The 13,475-nt window shown below is 41.5% G+C and overlaps 1 protein-coding gene across 1 annotated transcript in view; it reads left to right on the top strand.

The window, feature by feature from the left end:
- The window catches only part of LOC109871201 (cholecystokinin receptor), a 42,595-nt gene extending 31,875 nt beyond the window's left edge, over nucleotides 1-10,720 (top strand). The window contains exons 3-5 of the mRNA XM_031805944.1: nucleotides 62-326; nucleotides 6,659-6,786; nucleotides 9,296-10,720. Of these exons, the coding sequence (XP_031661804.1) occupies nucleotides 62-326; nucleotides 6,659-6,786; nucleotides 9,296-9,852 (950 nt within the window). The 3' untranslated portion in view covers nucleotides 9,853-10,720. The remainder of the gene's footprint in view (nucleotides 1-61; nucleotides 327-6,658; nucleotides 6,787-9,295) is intronic.
- Nucleotides 10,721-13,475: the final 2,755 nt, after the last annotated feature.

The following is a 13,475-nucleotide window of genomic DNA, read 5'->3' as shown; positions in this document are numbered from 1 at the left end:
TATAATCTAAACTCTTAAATTTTGTTTGTTATCTAGTTTAATTTTCTTTATTTTCCAACAGGTGTTTCCGTGAGTATCTCCACCTTCAGCCTGGTTGCCATAGCAATTGAGCGCTACAGCGCCATCTGCAACCCGCTAAAGTCACGGGCGTGGCAGACCCGTTCCCATGCCTACCGGGTGATTACTGCCACCTGGCTGCTGTCCTTCATGATCATGAGTCCCTACCCGGTGTTCAGCCATCTGGTCCATGTCCCCCTGAAGGACAACATCACCATCGCACGCATGTGTCGCCATATCTGGCCCCACAGGGAGGTGGAGCAGACCTGGTGAGTGTGTGTGTCTGTGTATGTGTGTGTGTGTGTGTTTGGGTGGGGAGTGTGGGTGTGTGTGGATGGGTACATACTCATACTCATCTTACTTTTTGCTTACTACTGTTTTCCTAATACTTCATTTTATGGGGTTTGGGTGGAACTGTATTTACGAAGAAAGGAAAATCTTCCTACACATATGAATTGATGATACAGAAATATTGTGTTTGTATTCACAGTAGAATACAAAACGATCACTAAAATGCTCTCAACAGCAAAATAATTTTAATTTGTTCTCCAGCTGACCATTTCCCACCAGAGAAGCCATTAATTTGTCATTGTAGTAGAAGTGCATCCCAGGTCACCAGGTGCATTGTGGATGATTGTAGGGCTCCTCTGGGGGAGGTATTAGACACAGCCTGTGTACAGTACAAGACGTACTGCTGCTCTCTCATTATATTTTATATTGGTAGCCTACTGCCATAACCCATTATTGGTGGAGTGGAGTCCTGTGAGAAAAAGACACTTGAGGCTTTCCAGTCTACAGAAAATAACAACTATAGTCCAGTGGATGCTCCTCCTCAGTGAATTTCATAAAAATAAAAATAGTGAAACATTTAAAAGTTATGCTTTTTACATAAAACTATACAAAAAAATATTCACGTCACCAAATAATTGATTAAATCACACTGTTTTGCAATGCAGGTCTATGTTAGCCTCAGCAGCACTCTGTAGGGTAGCACTATGGTGTAACCAGAGGACAGCTAGCTTCCGTCCTCCTCTGGGTACATTGACTTCAATACAAAATCTAAGAGGCTCATGGTTCTCACCCCATTCCATAGACTTACAAAGTAATTCTGCCAATTTCCGGAGGTCATCCTCCAACCTATCAGACCTCTTGCAGCATGAACTGACATGTTGTCCACCCAATCAAAGGATCATATAATTAATCTAGTAATGAAAGCATACACTACAGCTAGCTAGCACTGCAGTGCATAAACTGTGGTAAGTAGTAGACTCAAAGGGAGAGAAAGACAATAGTTGAACAGTTTTGAACAAATTAATGTATTCAAAAATGAATGAGGAGCGAGAGAGAGAGAACTAATGTTAACTAACTCACTTTTGTACATTGCGCTGGTCTGTATAATTGACCTTATTTTAAAGCCCAAAAAACATAATTCTTCCAGATCAACTGTAATATCAAGACCATTGTAAAGCACAATATCTCCCCTTTCCAACAAAATCAATGACGAGGCCTTCATGATGCCCATCTCTGCATGATTCAAGAAGGCAATGAGCTCCGGCGGGCCTTTTTAAAAACGGTGGGTGGGGAAGCGAACTCTATTGCGTGATAGTGAAAGTGAGACCCAATCTGTCCAATTTATCACATTATCACCTCTAAAATGTAAATAAAACACTATAACTATATACTGTTTTTTAGGGCGGTGCTAAAGTTATCTTCAGAAGTAAATAGCGGCTGTCGCTGCTTTTTGAGAGTCATGATGGCTTGCAGTGATGACGCAAAAAATGACTAGGTATCCTCCTTACCCTGTCCCTTTCTTATTTTTAAACAGTGAGAGAAGCACTACACCTGGTGGAGAGAGGCTGTAAGACACAGAATTAGTTGCTTTATGCGTTCTGTACGTTACGCCATGACACGTCACAATTTAATGTACAGCGTTGGAGGGGTCAGTTTTTTAAACTTTTCTCCAATACTATTGAGCCATTACCATGTCAATCAATGCTTGAATAGAAACGTAGTTCACACCCCAGATGTTGATGTTAACACAGTCGCTACAGTCCCATTAGTTGTCATTGCAGCCTTTGTACGGAATGGGGTTAGTCACCTTTTTTGTCCTTTTTTTCACTTTCACTTACTTAGCTAGCAAATGCAGCTAGCCAGTTTTGCCAACTCAAACACCCAGCTCATCCAGATGGATGCTATGTTAGCAAGCTGGCTATGACTATTCAACACTGGAACTCTTCCAGGTAAGCTTTTGGTTTGACTAAATTATTGCCCGCCGTGTAACTGCTAAACTACGTACTGTCTGTACACTGTACTGCATGATTGTAGCGGGTTTACTAATGCATTAGTTCTATCAGCTATGTTATTTTAGCCAATGTGGTGACAACAATGTAGGCTGTCTGTAGCGGTTATGATATGAAGTTTTGATTTTGGAAAGTTTTTTTTTGCCTGGTCACAGACAGCTGATGTGTTGTGCATTGAAGTCCACGGGCAAAGGGAAAGGTGAGAGGAGGAGACCACGTAGATGTGAGAAGGAATACAACTGGCTGTTTCTGTGGCTATGAAAGTGAACTATTTGCGTTTGATCAGGGGTGTATTCATTCCATAGATTCTGTTGAAAAACGTTTCTTAAATGGAAGCAAACGTAACGAAACGGGGATAAACATACCTGAATTTTTTCAATAGAAATTCTCATTTGCAACTGTTGGACTAATGATTACAGCCTAGGTCAGCTAGATGCAGGCAAGTGTGTGCAAGGCAGTATAGAATGTGTCACTGTCTGTCCATCTGTCAATGTCTGTCACCTCAAATCTTTCTCTCGACCTGTGTGCACCTATGCTGTAAACTTTCATTCCTAGGCTAGGTTCTAGTAACCTCATGATGGGTATATGGGAAAGTTGAGTATCAATGATGTTACATTGAACTAGGTGAATGGAATATGAATAACAGTCATCCAATATGCTGTAATAGAAATAAGGCCATGCTCATTAAAAAAATGAAAATCCTTCCTCATCTTAAATGGCACCGACTGCCATTGTTATAGTCAGTAAGAGAGCCTTAAGAGAGAAACACACCTCAACAGTTTTGTTTTGTTTGGGTCTTTCCCTCCAAAGCAGGCTCAGGGGTAGCCTAGTGTCTCACGGTTTATGCATCGCCCTCTAGTATCTCCACCAGTACTAACTCCGCTCTCGGCCTCGCTAACCTCTCAACCCCTTACTCTCTTTCACATCTTACGATCTCTCTAACCCTCTAATTCTTCTTCTCCCTCTTCTTCATAGCCCTCTTTCTATTGCCTCCTCATCCCTTCTCCATCTGTTTGTCTGTCCGTCTGTCTCTCTCAACCTTTCCTTCCTCATCTCCTCATCCTTCATCCCTCATCCCCGCTCTCTGAGGAACTCTGACCTAAATCAACCATACATTTAAATGTTAACTTGTTAAGTGTGTTCTGTCTTCCACTGTGTGTTAACATCCAGTGCTGTCATTCACAGGGCTCTCTGGGGTTCCTCTCCAACCTCTCGGTTGTCAGACATCCATTTGAAACCACTATTGAGAGGAATCAAATGCACAAAACGTTCTCTTTACCTTTTCTTCCACTCAGGGTTTAATTGTGAGTTACAAAGTCTAGAACACTACGAACCAAAAATAAGAACAATTATTGCAACGGAAAATGCATGCAAATCAAATGATTCTAAACTGCTACCGGCTCTCTTATGATTGAGGAATATAATTATAATGGCCGTGGTAACTCTTCAAAGGAAAACCCAACATTTTTTCAATGAGCTATTAAGGCTATCATTCATGTGACTTTCCCCAGAGCGGTAGTTAAATTCGAACAATTCCCATTCTCAATTCACCAGATCAATGTTTCTAGGAAGATGTAGCCTTGGTTTTGGCACTATTACTTGTATTCTGAAATTGTATTTAGTCACTAGTATTGATTGTACCCGTTTAAGGCTTTTAGTGTGAAGCACTTAATTATTCCCAGAAGCCACCTGCTTGTGTCAGAGTCAAGGAGAAGGAGCTATTATGTCGATGTGAGATTCTTGGCTGTTCTTGTGAAGGAGAACTAATACAAGACAAAATAGTTTATCTGTTGTAACCTGTGAGTTATTTTATTCTAAGTCCCACGTGTCCTCTGGAGAAGAGAGTATAATATATAGAATATTCACAATCAAGACATTACGCTTACAAATGTATTTAGAGTTCCTCTTTCCAGATATTTTGTCCTTCATGATGACAACTGGTTGGAATGGATAGTATAAGAAACAACATCGTGGTGTCTTCTATAGTGTTAGAGTAGTAACCAATATTCCTTGTAATTTTTTTCAGCACCCAGCAAATTTCAGATCTACTGAGCATAAACTCGAACATTGTGAACATTCTGTGCAACTTCTGGCATGCGTTTATTGTGAACACTGAGGCTGTACCTGCTTTAAGTTACCAATAACAATGGCGAAGTAGGCTACTGTGGTTATTTGATAACAATGTAGGCCTATCAGAGTGGCCTACCATCAAAAACAATGGTGAAAATGCATCCCACAACATTTATGGAAACAGCTGTTCTATAATTCAGCCTACAGCAGCAGCCAATGTGTGGTTGGCCTACATTCTATGAAACTTTAGGAAAAGATATGTAGGGCTTGACAATAACCTGTTTTTTTTTATTTTTTTTTATTTCATCTTTATTTAACCAGGTAGGCTAGTTGAGAACAAGTTCTCATTTGCAACTGCGACCTGGCCAAGATAAAGCATAGCAGTGTGAGCATACAACAAAGAGTTACACATGGAGTAAACAATTAACAAGTCAATAACACAGTAGAAAACGAAGGGGGGGTCTATATACAATGTGTGCAAAAGGCATGAGGAGGTAGGCAAATAATTACAATGTTGCAGATTAACACTGGAGTGATAAAAGATCAGATGGTCATGTACAGGTAGAGATATTGGTGTGCAGAAGAGCAGAAAAGTAAATAAATAAAAACAGTATGGGGATGAGGTAGGTGAAAAGGGTGGGCTATTTACCAATAGACTATGTACAGCTGCAGCGATCGGTTAGCTGCTCAGATAGCTGATGTTTGAAGTTGGTGAGGGAGATAAAAGTCTCCAACTTCAGCGATTTTTGCAATTCGTTCCAGTCACAGGCAGCAGAGTACTGGAACGAAAGGCGGCCAAATGAGGTGTTGGCTTTTGGGATGATCAGTGAGATACACCTGCTGGAGCGCGTGCTACGGATGGGTGTTGCCATCGTGACCAGTGAGCAGTGAGCTGAGATAAGGCGGAGCTTTACCTAGTTTAGTCATGATGAAAATGTGTTGTTTGATGCAAGAAACCCCTTTACAAAATAAAGCTCATTATTATTCCCATACATTTATTACAGAGAATCAGACAAATTATGCTACCCTCTGTCTATTGGCTACTTAGTTTATTCAAGCCTGCCTCAAAATATAGCCCTGCCCCTTTTAGATAGAAAAAATGCTCTTTACCTGACTTTTCAAAGATGGCTAGAAATGCACACGTTTTGTGCTCTTGTAGGAAGCAACTACTCCCCATTGCTGACTAGAAATGAGCTATAACTCGGCTAATAACTCCCTTACTAGTAAAGAATATGAACAAATGTGCACACATGGCTACATGCAGCTCTCGCTTTCATCTCACAACAAGTGCATCTACTCACGACCACTCATGCTGTAAACACAGTCCAGTTCAAAGTGAATGGCACAGACCATATATAGCAATGGTCTATTTGCATATAGGGGTACTGCAGCTTTGATTGGTTATACTGCACCGGTCTGTAGAGTACGGGCTGAGTTGTGCCTGTCAATGCAATAGAATACTACTCTGGTGCATTCTCCCTACAATAAAATCTCTTGCATAGATAGATTTGCATACTCTTGCTAAGTTCGTTTTGTTTTGGTATGTTGCATTGAAAGTGGCTAATATTGGCAATTCCCACCGTAGAGGGAAACATTGATAGTCTTAACTAAAGGGGAAAACTAGAAAGATGAGGAGTTCAATCTAATGCTTCTCAGCACGGGCTGATGTTTCTTCTGCATGGCAGTCCAAGGGGAGCTGCAAGCCCGCACACTCGCACAGCTTAGAGGAAACATTGGTAGTAACCATTATGTCATGTCTCCACCGGTTGTATCCCAGCATAGATATTCAAGAACTTCCTCTACCTAACCTCTTTCTGGAAGTCTCCCGTGAGCAAGCCCTTTTATGCATCTATCATGGGCTCCCGAGTGGCACAGTGGTCTAAGGCATTGCATCTTACTGCTAGAGGCATCACTACAGAACCTGGTTAGATTCCAAGCTGTATCACAACCTGGCTGTGATTGGGTGTCCCATGGGGCAGTGCACAATTGGCCCAGCATTGTCCAGGTTAGGGTTTGGCCGGGTAGGCCGTCATTGTAAATAATAATTTGTTCTTTACTGACTTGCCTAGTTAAATAAAGGTCAAATAAAAAATAAAATATCAGTACTCCTTGTGGAAGCTGTCCTCAGGCACAGATCTAGGATCAGCTTATCCTCCAAAAATCCTAACCTTAATTATTAGAGGGGTAAGGTACAACTGACTTGTTAATCCCAGTTCCTGTGTGTGTCCCAGGAATATGATGTTGCTGCTTACGCTCTTTGTTGTTCCGGGTGTGGTGATGATCGTAGCCTATGGACTGATCTCCAGAGAGCTGTACCGGGGAATCCAGTTTGAGCTGGGTCAGAAGACATCATCCCCCAGTGAGTCCTTTATTACGGCTATTTAATTATTCACACATGTATTCACTTCTTTCAGCAGCTGGGTAAGTGAGAAGACAGAATGCGGAATTGGCATGAACAACAAATGTCAGAATTGTAGTACTGAACATATTCTGTATCTTCTAGTTTCTGCCCATTACTGCTTCCCAGATGTTTTAATTATGATCCAGATTATCTTGGATTTGAGTGCACTCTCTCTCTCTCTCTCTCTCTCTCTGTTTTATCAGCATGATAATCCTAATTATGGTCACACAGAATAAACATTTTATTAGCAGTACAATCATGGTAATGTGTTGCAGGTGTGAGCAAAATACTCTTTAGTCAGTATGAAAGGGCTCAATTCATATTTACAAAATCAAATCCTTTTTTACACGTTTTGATTTAAGCACTTCTTAGATGTTGGTATTCAAACTTACTATATGCAGGTGCGTAACAGGCTTTGCAGGTGGGGCTCCATGGCACGCACTGAATTCATTGAATTCAACTGCTGAAAACTCTCCCACTTTCTGTCCAACTGATTTTCTCAAGGAGTTTTCATTCAATAGGGTTTTCAGTACATTTACTGTATCTAAAGCCATTCCTTTAAATATGGTGTTCCATTAACTTCAATTCTCATGTTAGAATTTTCTAGAAAGACAAACTAGAATATATATTGAGAAAACGGGTTCAGAATAGGGATCAATGAAAGAAACCATCTAAACATGCACATTTGTCTCCTTTTCAGTACCAATTGGTAGATACTCTGATCTTGTATAATATTTAGGGTTAGGAAAGTATTTATGAATTTTCAAAAATGGTTTAGAGAGCCTTTACACACAAAATATGTTGATGAACATAATATATATCCTGAGGGTAGCTATATTCAATTGCTTCCTTCCATTAAATATTGTAAAGTGATTAAAGTGTACAATAGGCATTGACCAGTATTCCTATATATCTACCTTAATAATCCTCACTAACCATAGAACTGTGATGACAACTGTTCAGTCATAGGGAACTATAAACCAGGCTCCAGGGTTTAAACTGCTACGTGTGGACTACGTTCCAAAAGGATTCAAAAAGGTTACATGTTCCAAATGATTGCACAACTTGTAATCCGTTGTTAGAAATCCTCAGGAACAACCACACAAATGTGAGGAAAGAAAGGTAAACGAACAATGTAATGGGATGATGCAAAATGTAAGGAAACTAACACTAAAGTGACAGTTATTAATGTATGTTGGTATAACTGATGGTGGCTAATATTTAACATAATACAAAATGTAAAAAATACAGTGAAAGGTCTGGGAATATAATTATACAATATCATTAAAATATTCTAGAAATCATAAATCAACTTGGTAGGTTGGCATTATACTGGCATTTGCACATGGCTACAGAAGCCTATAGCTTGGGTTTCCACATTTCATATCTGCAAGTTATAAGGCCAGCATTTCATAAACTTCACTGTGGAAAAGGTGCTATGTTGATATGCTTCAGTCTGCTGCCATGTAGCTGGTTTCACATTTGTCTCCAGCGATCACAAGATAAAATAGATAAAAAAACAATTGCAATTTATATTTACAATCCCCTTATCCAAATGGCTTACTCATTTACCTAGCTCTTATCAATAGCTACTATCAATTTGTAAATTACACTGCATGGAGAACGGTGTTATTTTTATCGTAAAAAAAAAGTAGATGTTGTTCCACCTGGAACCAACAGGTTGCTTGACCTTATTCATCTTTTCACTGTGGGCAAAGGTGGTGGAATTATTAGGGAATTAAGTCAAGGTCAAAATATGGCGTATCTATAGACGCACCTCTGCCACACCTTAACTTCTTTAATCTAGTGGGTGAATAGTATGCTATTCTCGTACCTGTTCAAGGTCAGAATACGCGTAGAGGGAAAGGTGCATAAAAAGGAAATGATGTTCCATTTAAGCATGTTTAACTCAGGTTGTAATCGGCCCCTAAGTGAAATAGCTGGGATGATCAAATGTGCAGAGTGTATTTGCTGCTGATGCTTCATTAGAGGATGAAACTGGCTGATGGCAGTATGCGTCGCCTTCACCATCTGTCGGCCCAATATGAGAGAGTGAGGGACAAGGGGAGTTGTGATATAGAGAAAGAGAGAATGCACATTAGCCCTCAGATGTAAGATGACGCAGGTTTTTTGGTGATTCATCGCCGTGTCAATTAAGGTGAGCGATTGTTTTTAAGAGGCATGATTCACAGAAACAATTTCCACTGGGATCTTTAATTGTGCCAATTATCAGACACGGAAGAGAAGAAACCTGGTACAGGTGGAAAGTACAGATAAGCAGGGGATGTGTGTGTGTGTGTGTGTGTGTGTGTGTCTCGTTTTGCCTCAATTCAGATGTATGGGGTGTTAAATGGATCATAGACTTTTGTGAACTTCTGAAATGATTAGTTACGGAACGTAATTGATCTGACCCCTCACCACAGTTTTGGGCCTCTACTTAACCTCTTCTTTGCTCGCCCCTTCACAGGTCTAAAGAATGGCCTGACCGGCACCGTGTCTTGCGGCAGCGACGACGGCGATGGTTGCTACGTCCAGGTCTCCAAGCGTCCACACTCCATGGAGATGTCCACTCTGACATCATCTACAGCGAGCACATCCAAAGTGGAGCATGCCCGCAGCAACTCCTCAGAGGCCAAGCTCCTAGCCAAGAAGCGTGTGATCCGGATGCTGGTGGTGATCGTGGCTCTGTTCTTCCTGTGCTGGATGCCACTATACTGCGCCAACACCTGGAAGGCTTTCCACCCAGCCTCTGCCCGCCGTGCCCTCTCTGGTGCCCCCATCTCCTTCATCCACCTACTGTCCTACACCTCGGCCTGCGTTAACCCCATCATCTACTGCTTCATGAACACTCGCTTCCGCAAGTCTCTGCTTGCCACCTTTGCCTGCTGCTGTCGCCCTCCCTGCCGACGCCAAGGGCTGCGGGATGGAGAGGAGGACGCAATGGCTTTGGGGGTGTCCATGTCCAAGTTTAGTTACACCACAGTCAGCACTATGGGGCGTGCTGAGGGAGGGACCACTGACTGACTGGGGGACAGGGGAGACCAGAGAGATATGTGGTTATGTGATCGGTTTAGTCATTTCTATAGGGGAAACCATTAACCTGTGGTCATTAAGTATGGGGGAGATTAGGTTTGGGCGGTATCCAGATTTTCAAACCTTCCTACCATTCCTGTACCATACCGGGATACAAGTTATTACCGGCATTGCACACAAGGGGGGCTATTTATTTTCAAAAGCAAAAAACAACACCAACAAAACATTTAAACAATTCTTATTTTTTTACTCACAAAACAAATTTGGGCAGGATCCAGGAGGGGATTGACTTATTTAACATATAGTTATAAGCAGTGGCGTAGCATTTATATATTTACGGTATTCGAAATCATACCGTCGGAATTTCAAAATTCCCCCGGTATTACCGCCCAAGGCTAGGAGAGATGCACCCACAGTCAATAGGGAAGTCAACACAAGACCATGACTGTAATGCTAATGTCAAGTCCAATTGGCTCAGAGATGTATTATCTAGTTAAACTAACCTACTGTATGTTGATGGGTAGATCAAACCTGTAGGGAAAATACTCATGGCCTATGGAGAATGAATACCCAACATACCCAAAGGAAAATGACAGTTATACACTGTTCAATAGTTGAAAAACTAAAGAAAATAATGGAAATATAATAGCACTGTTTTTCATTAGCATTTTGTCCCAAGTGATGGAAAACAATGTTTCATTTAATGGTATGTAGCCTATGTAGTTATTTCGTTATCATCTGGGACTCATTAAAACAGCTTGCATTCATTTTTACTGTTGAACCCCTGATATAGGATGGGAACTAACATCAGGGTGGAATTAAAGGGTTATGTGTTGGTAGGGGGTGTATTCCTGAATGATACGCTATGGGGTTGCAGTGCAGTAGCTTGAGGAACAGGTATTAGTAATACCATTTGCAAAGTTTCTACTTATTTTCACGTTGCTTTGTTTTTTTTTTACAATGCCGATGATGTTCTTATTATTAGTGTTGTCAATGTCCTGATGATGAGAAACTCTGTTGTGGACTATAAGTGCGTGCCTGTAAATGCTGATCTTTCTTCGAGTATCATCTGTTTGCTGTGCTGTGGACTATGTATTTCATGACGGACATTGTAAATACGGTGTTGCTACATAATGGTCTTAGCCAGACTGGATTGGATGTGGATTGGAGGCCAGACTCAACTGCTACCAAACCAACCCAACCTTACCGAAGACAGCAGCGATAATGAAAGTAAGTAATGTGGGGTATTAGGGAGGTACTGTTACTGTATATTTAGGCTGTTAGTCTGGATCCAGCTCATTTGTAATCATGGTAGACTGCCTTTGTCTCTTTTAGAGGTGCATCCTTGCTTTTTCAAAAACAGCTCGGTCTCTGCAGAAAACTGACGACACAACAACTTGTGTTGCATATCATTGACCTGTTGTGTACAGTGTATGTGCTCTGTTGCCATCTAAAGTGCCATTTTGTCCATGTATCCACTGTACTGTTGGTGTGTGTGTTTGTGTTGCTGCTAACAGGGTGAGTAAAGTTACTCAGCTGAGCAGGGGAAAGATTCTACAGACATTACTGATTGGCTTCAGCATCATCTAAACTGTCAAAAATGTCCTGTAATTCATACAGTAAAATACTGACAGCACAAAAGCCTGTAGATTTACAGGACCTTTACTTAAATACCAATTTACAGCATATTACTGGAACACCTGACTACAGAAACATGCTGTATTTCTAGAATCTACAGTGTATATGTGACAATAAAACATATACACTGAGTGTACAAAACATTAATATGGAGTTGCACCCCCTTTTGCCCTAGGAACAGACTCAATTCGTCGGGGCATGGACTCTGCAAGGTGTCAAAAGCGTTCCACAGGGATGCAAGCCAATGTTGACTCCAATGCTTCCCACAGTTGTGCCAAGTTGGCTGGATGTCCTTTGGGTGGTGGACCATTCTTGATACACATGGGAAACTGTTGAGAGTGAAAAAACGAGCCACATTGCCGTTCTTAACACACACAAACAGGTGCACCTGACACTTAAAGGCACTTAAATCTTTTGTCGTACCCATTCACCCTCTGAATGGAACAGCTACACAATCCATGTCTCAATTGGCTCGCCTTTATCTACACTGATTGAAGTAGATTTAACAAGTGACATCAAGAAGGGATCATAACTTTCACCTGGTCAGTCTATGTCATGGAAAGAGCAGGTGTTCTTAATGCTTTGTACACTCGGTGTGTATGTTCTTGTTTATCTCGTTTTTACGCAAGTTTTTAGACAAAAAATATGGTAGGGTACTGTGCAGCTGTGTAAAAATGACATCATGTTGTAGATTATACTATTTGGAGGCTGACGTTTTCAAATTGACGTGTCCCTTTTTCAAATTCAAATCAGATGTTTTTGACTGAACATGACTGCTCCCTCGGAGTTACGAAACATACCCTTATTATGTCTTGTCTTTAATCTGGCTACAGAATGCGACACATTATTCTTCATATTAGATGGTCTCTTTTGAGCGTTTCTCTTGGTCAGGTTGGCGTTTTCCTTCATGCATGTGGTTGCGTCTGAAGTGGCATCTTATTCCCTACAATAATGCACTATGGCCAAAAGTAGTGCACTATTTAGGTGATAGGGTTCCATTTCAGACACACCCCTTAGTCTCTGCCTCATCCACTCTGCTTGTACTAATTGTGTTGTGTCCTCAGCCCGTAAGAGTGGAATGCTGTCAATTTCACAAAGAAAGATGTATGGTGTGCTTTTGTAAGGTAATATTTGACGAGCGCAGGTCCATAATGTATTTGAGCAGTACAGACAAGGGCCTGTTCTGTGTGGCTGCCCCAAATGCATGAATGGAATCTAAAATCTCTCATGATTTGTTTTAATCTCCATTGTTGATATTGTGTTGTGAGTAGACCATGTAGAAACAGAACTTTGCCTTAATCTAGGGGACTGGGTTAAGAGACAGTGATTAAATGGCATGGGGCCTTCATCCTTCATCTCTGAGGCTGAGTGTAGGGTATAGGACAGGTTTTCTTTGAAAAACAATTATTCAGTATCTCCTCTCCTTGTCTCAACATTATCGCTGCTGAATAACAACCATCTGCTGCTCTCGCTCCTCCTTCTCCAGCAAAAAAACAGAGTGTGTTGTGTTAAAAATCGTCCCCTCCAGGGAGAGAGGGGGAGAGGAGTCACACTCAAAGCCTTCCCCAAGCTTTACTCACATGGACACTGTTGACTAATTTACTACTCATCCTCAGCGCACCGGAGGCACTCAGATCTGCCCACTGACCTTCTCTGCCTCATCCGTTTCTCTCTGTTCCCCTTTCATCTGCTAACTGTGGCATAGATGTCAGAGTCGTGGGGAAGGCTTCAGCCTGGAGTGTGTATGCAGGGACAGAATGAGAGAGCAGAGAGCAGAGTAGTGAGCAGAGAGGGTTTTCAGGCAGACATATAGGCTGGAGAGAGAATGTACTTTAAGCAGATGTCCCCCAGATGTCAGAGCAGAGCCCGGGGAGCATGAGAGAGTGTGCGGGGGAGAGAGAGGAACATTCACCAGATTCAGGCAAAGGTGTAAAGTAACTTGGTGGGATGTGGCTCTGATTTATACACTGTGATTG

Source organism: Oncorhynchus kisutch, linkage group LG26, assembly GCF_002021735.2.
Source record: "Oncorhynchus kisutch isolate 150728-3 linkage group LG26, Okis_V2, whole genome shotgun sequence".
In the NCBI taxonomy this organism is placed as follows: Eukaryota; Metazoa; Chordata; class Actinopteri; order Salmoniformes; family Salmonidae; genus Oncorhynchus; species Oncorhynchus kisutch.
The sequence above is the reverse complement of the archived record's forward strand: the minus strand, read 5'-3'. Positions and strand labels throughout refer to the sequence as shown.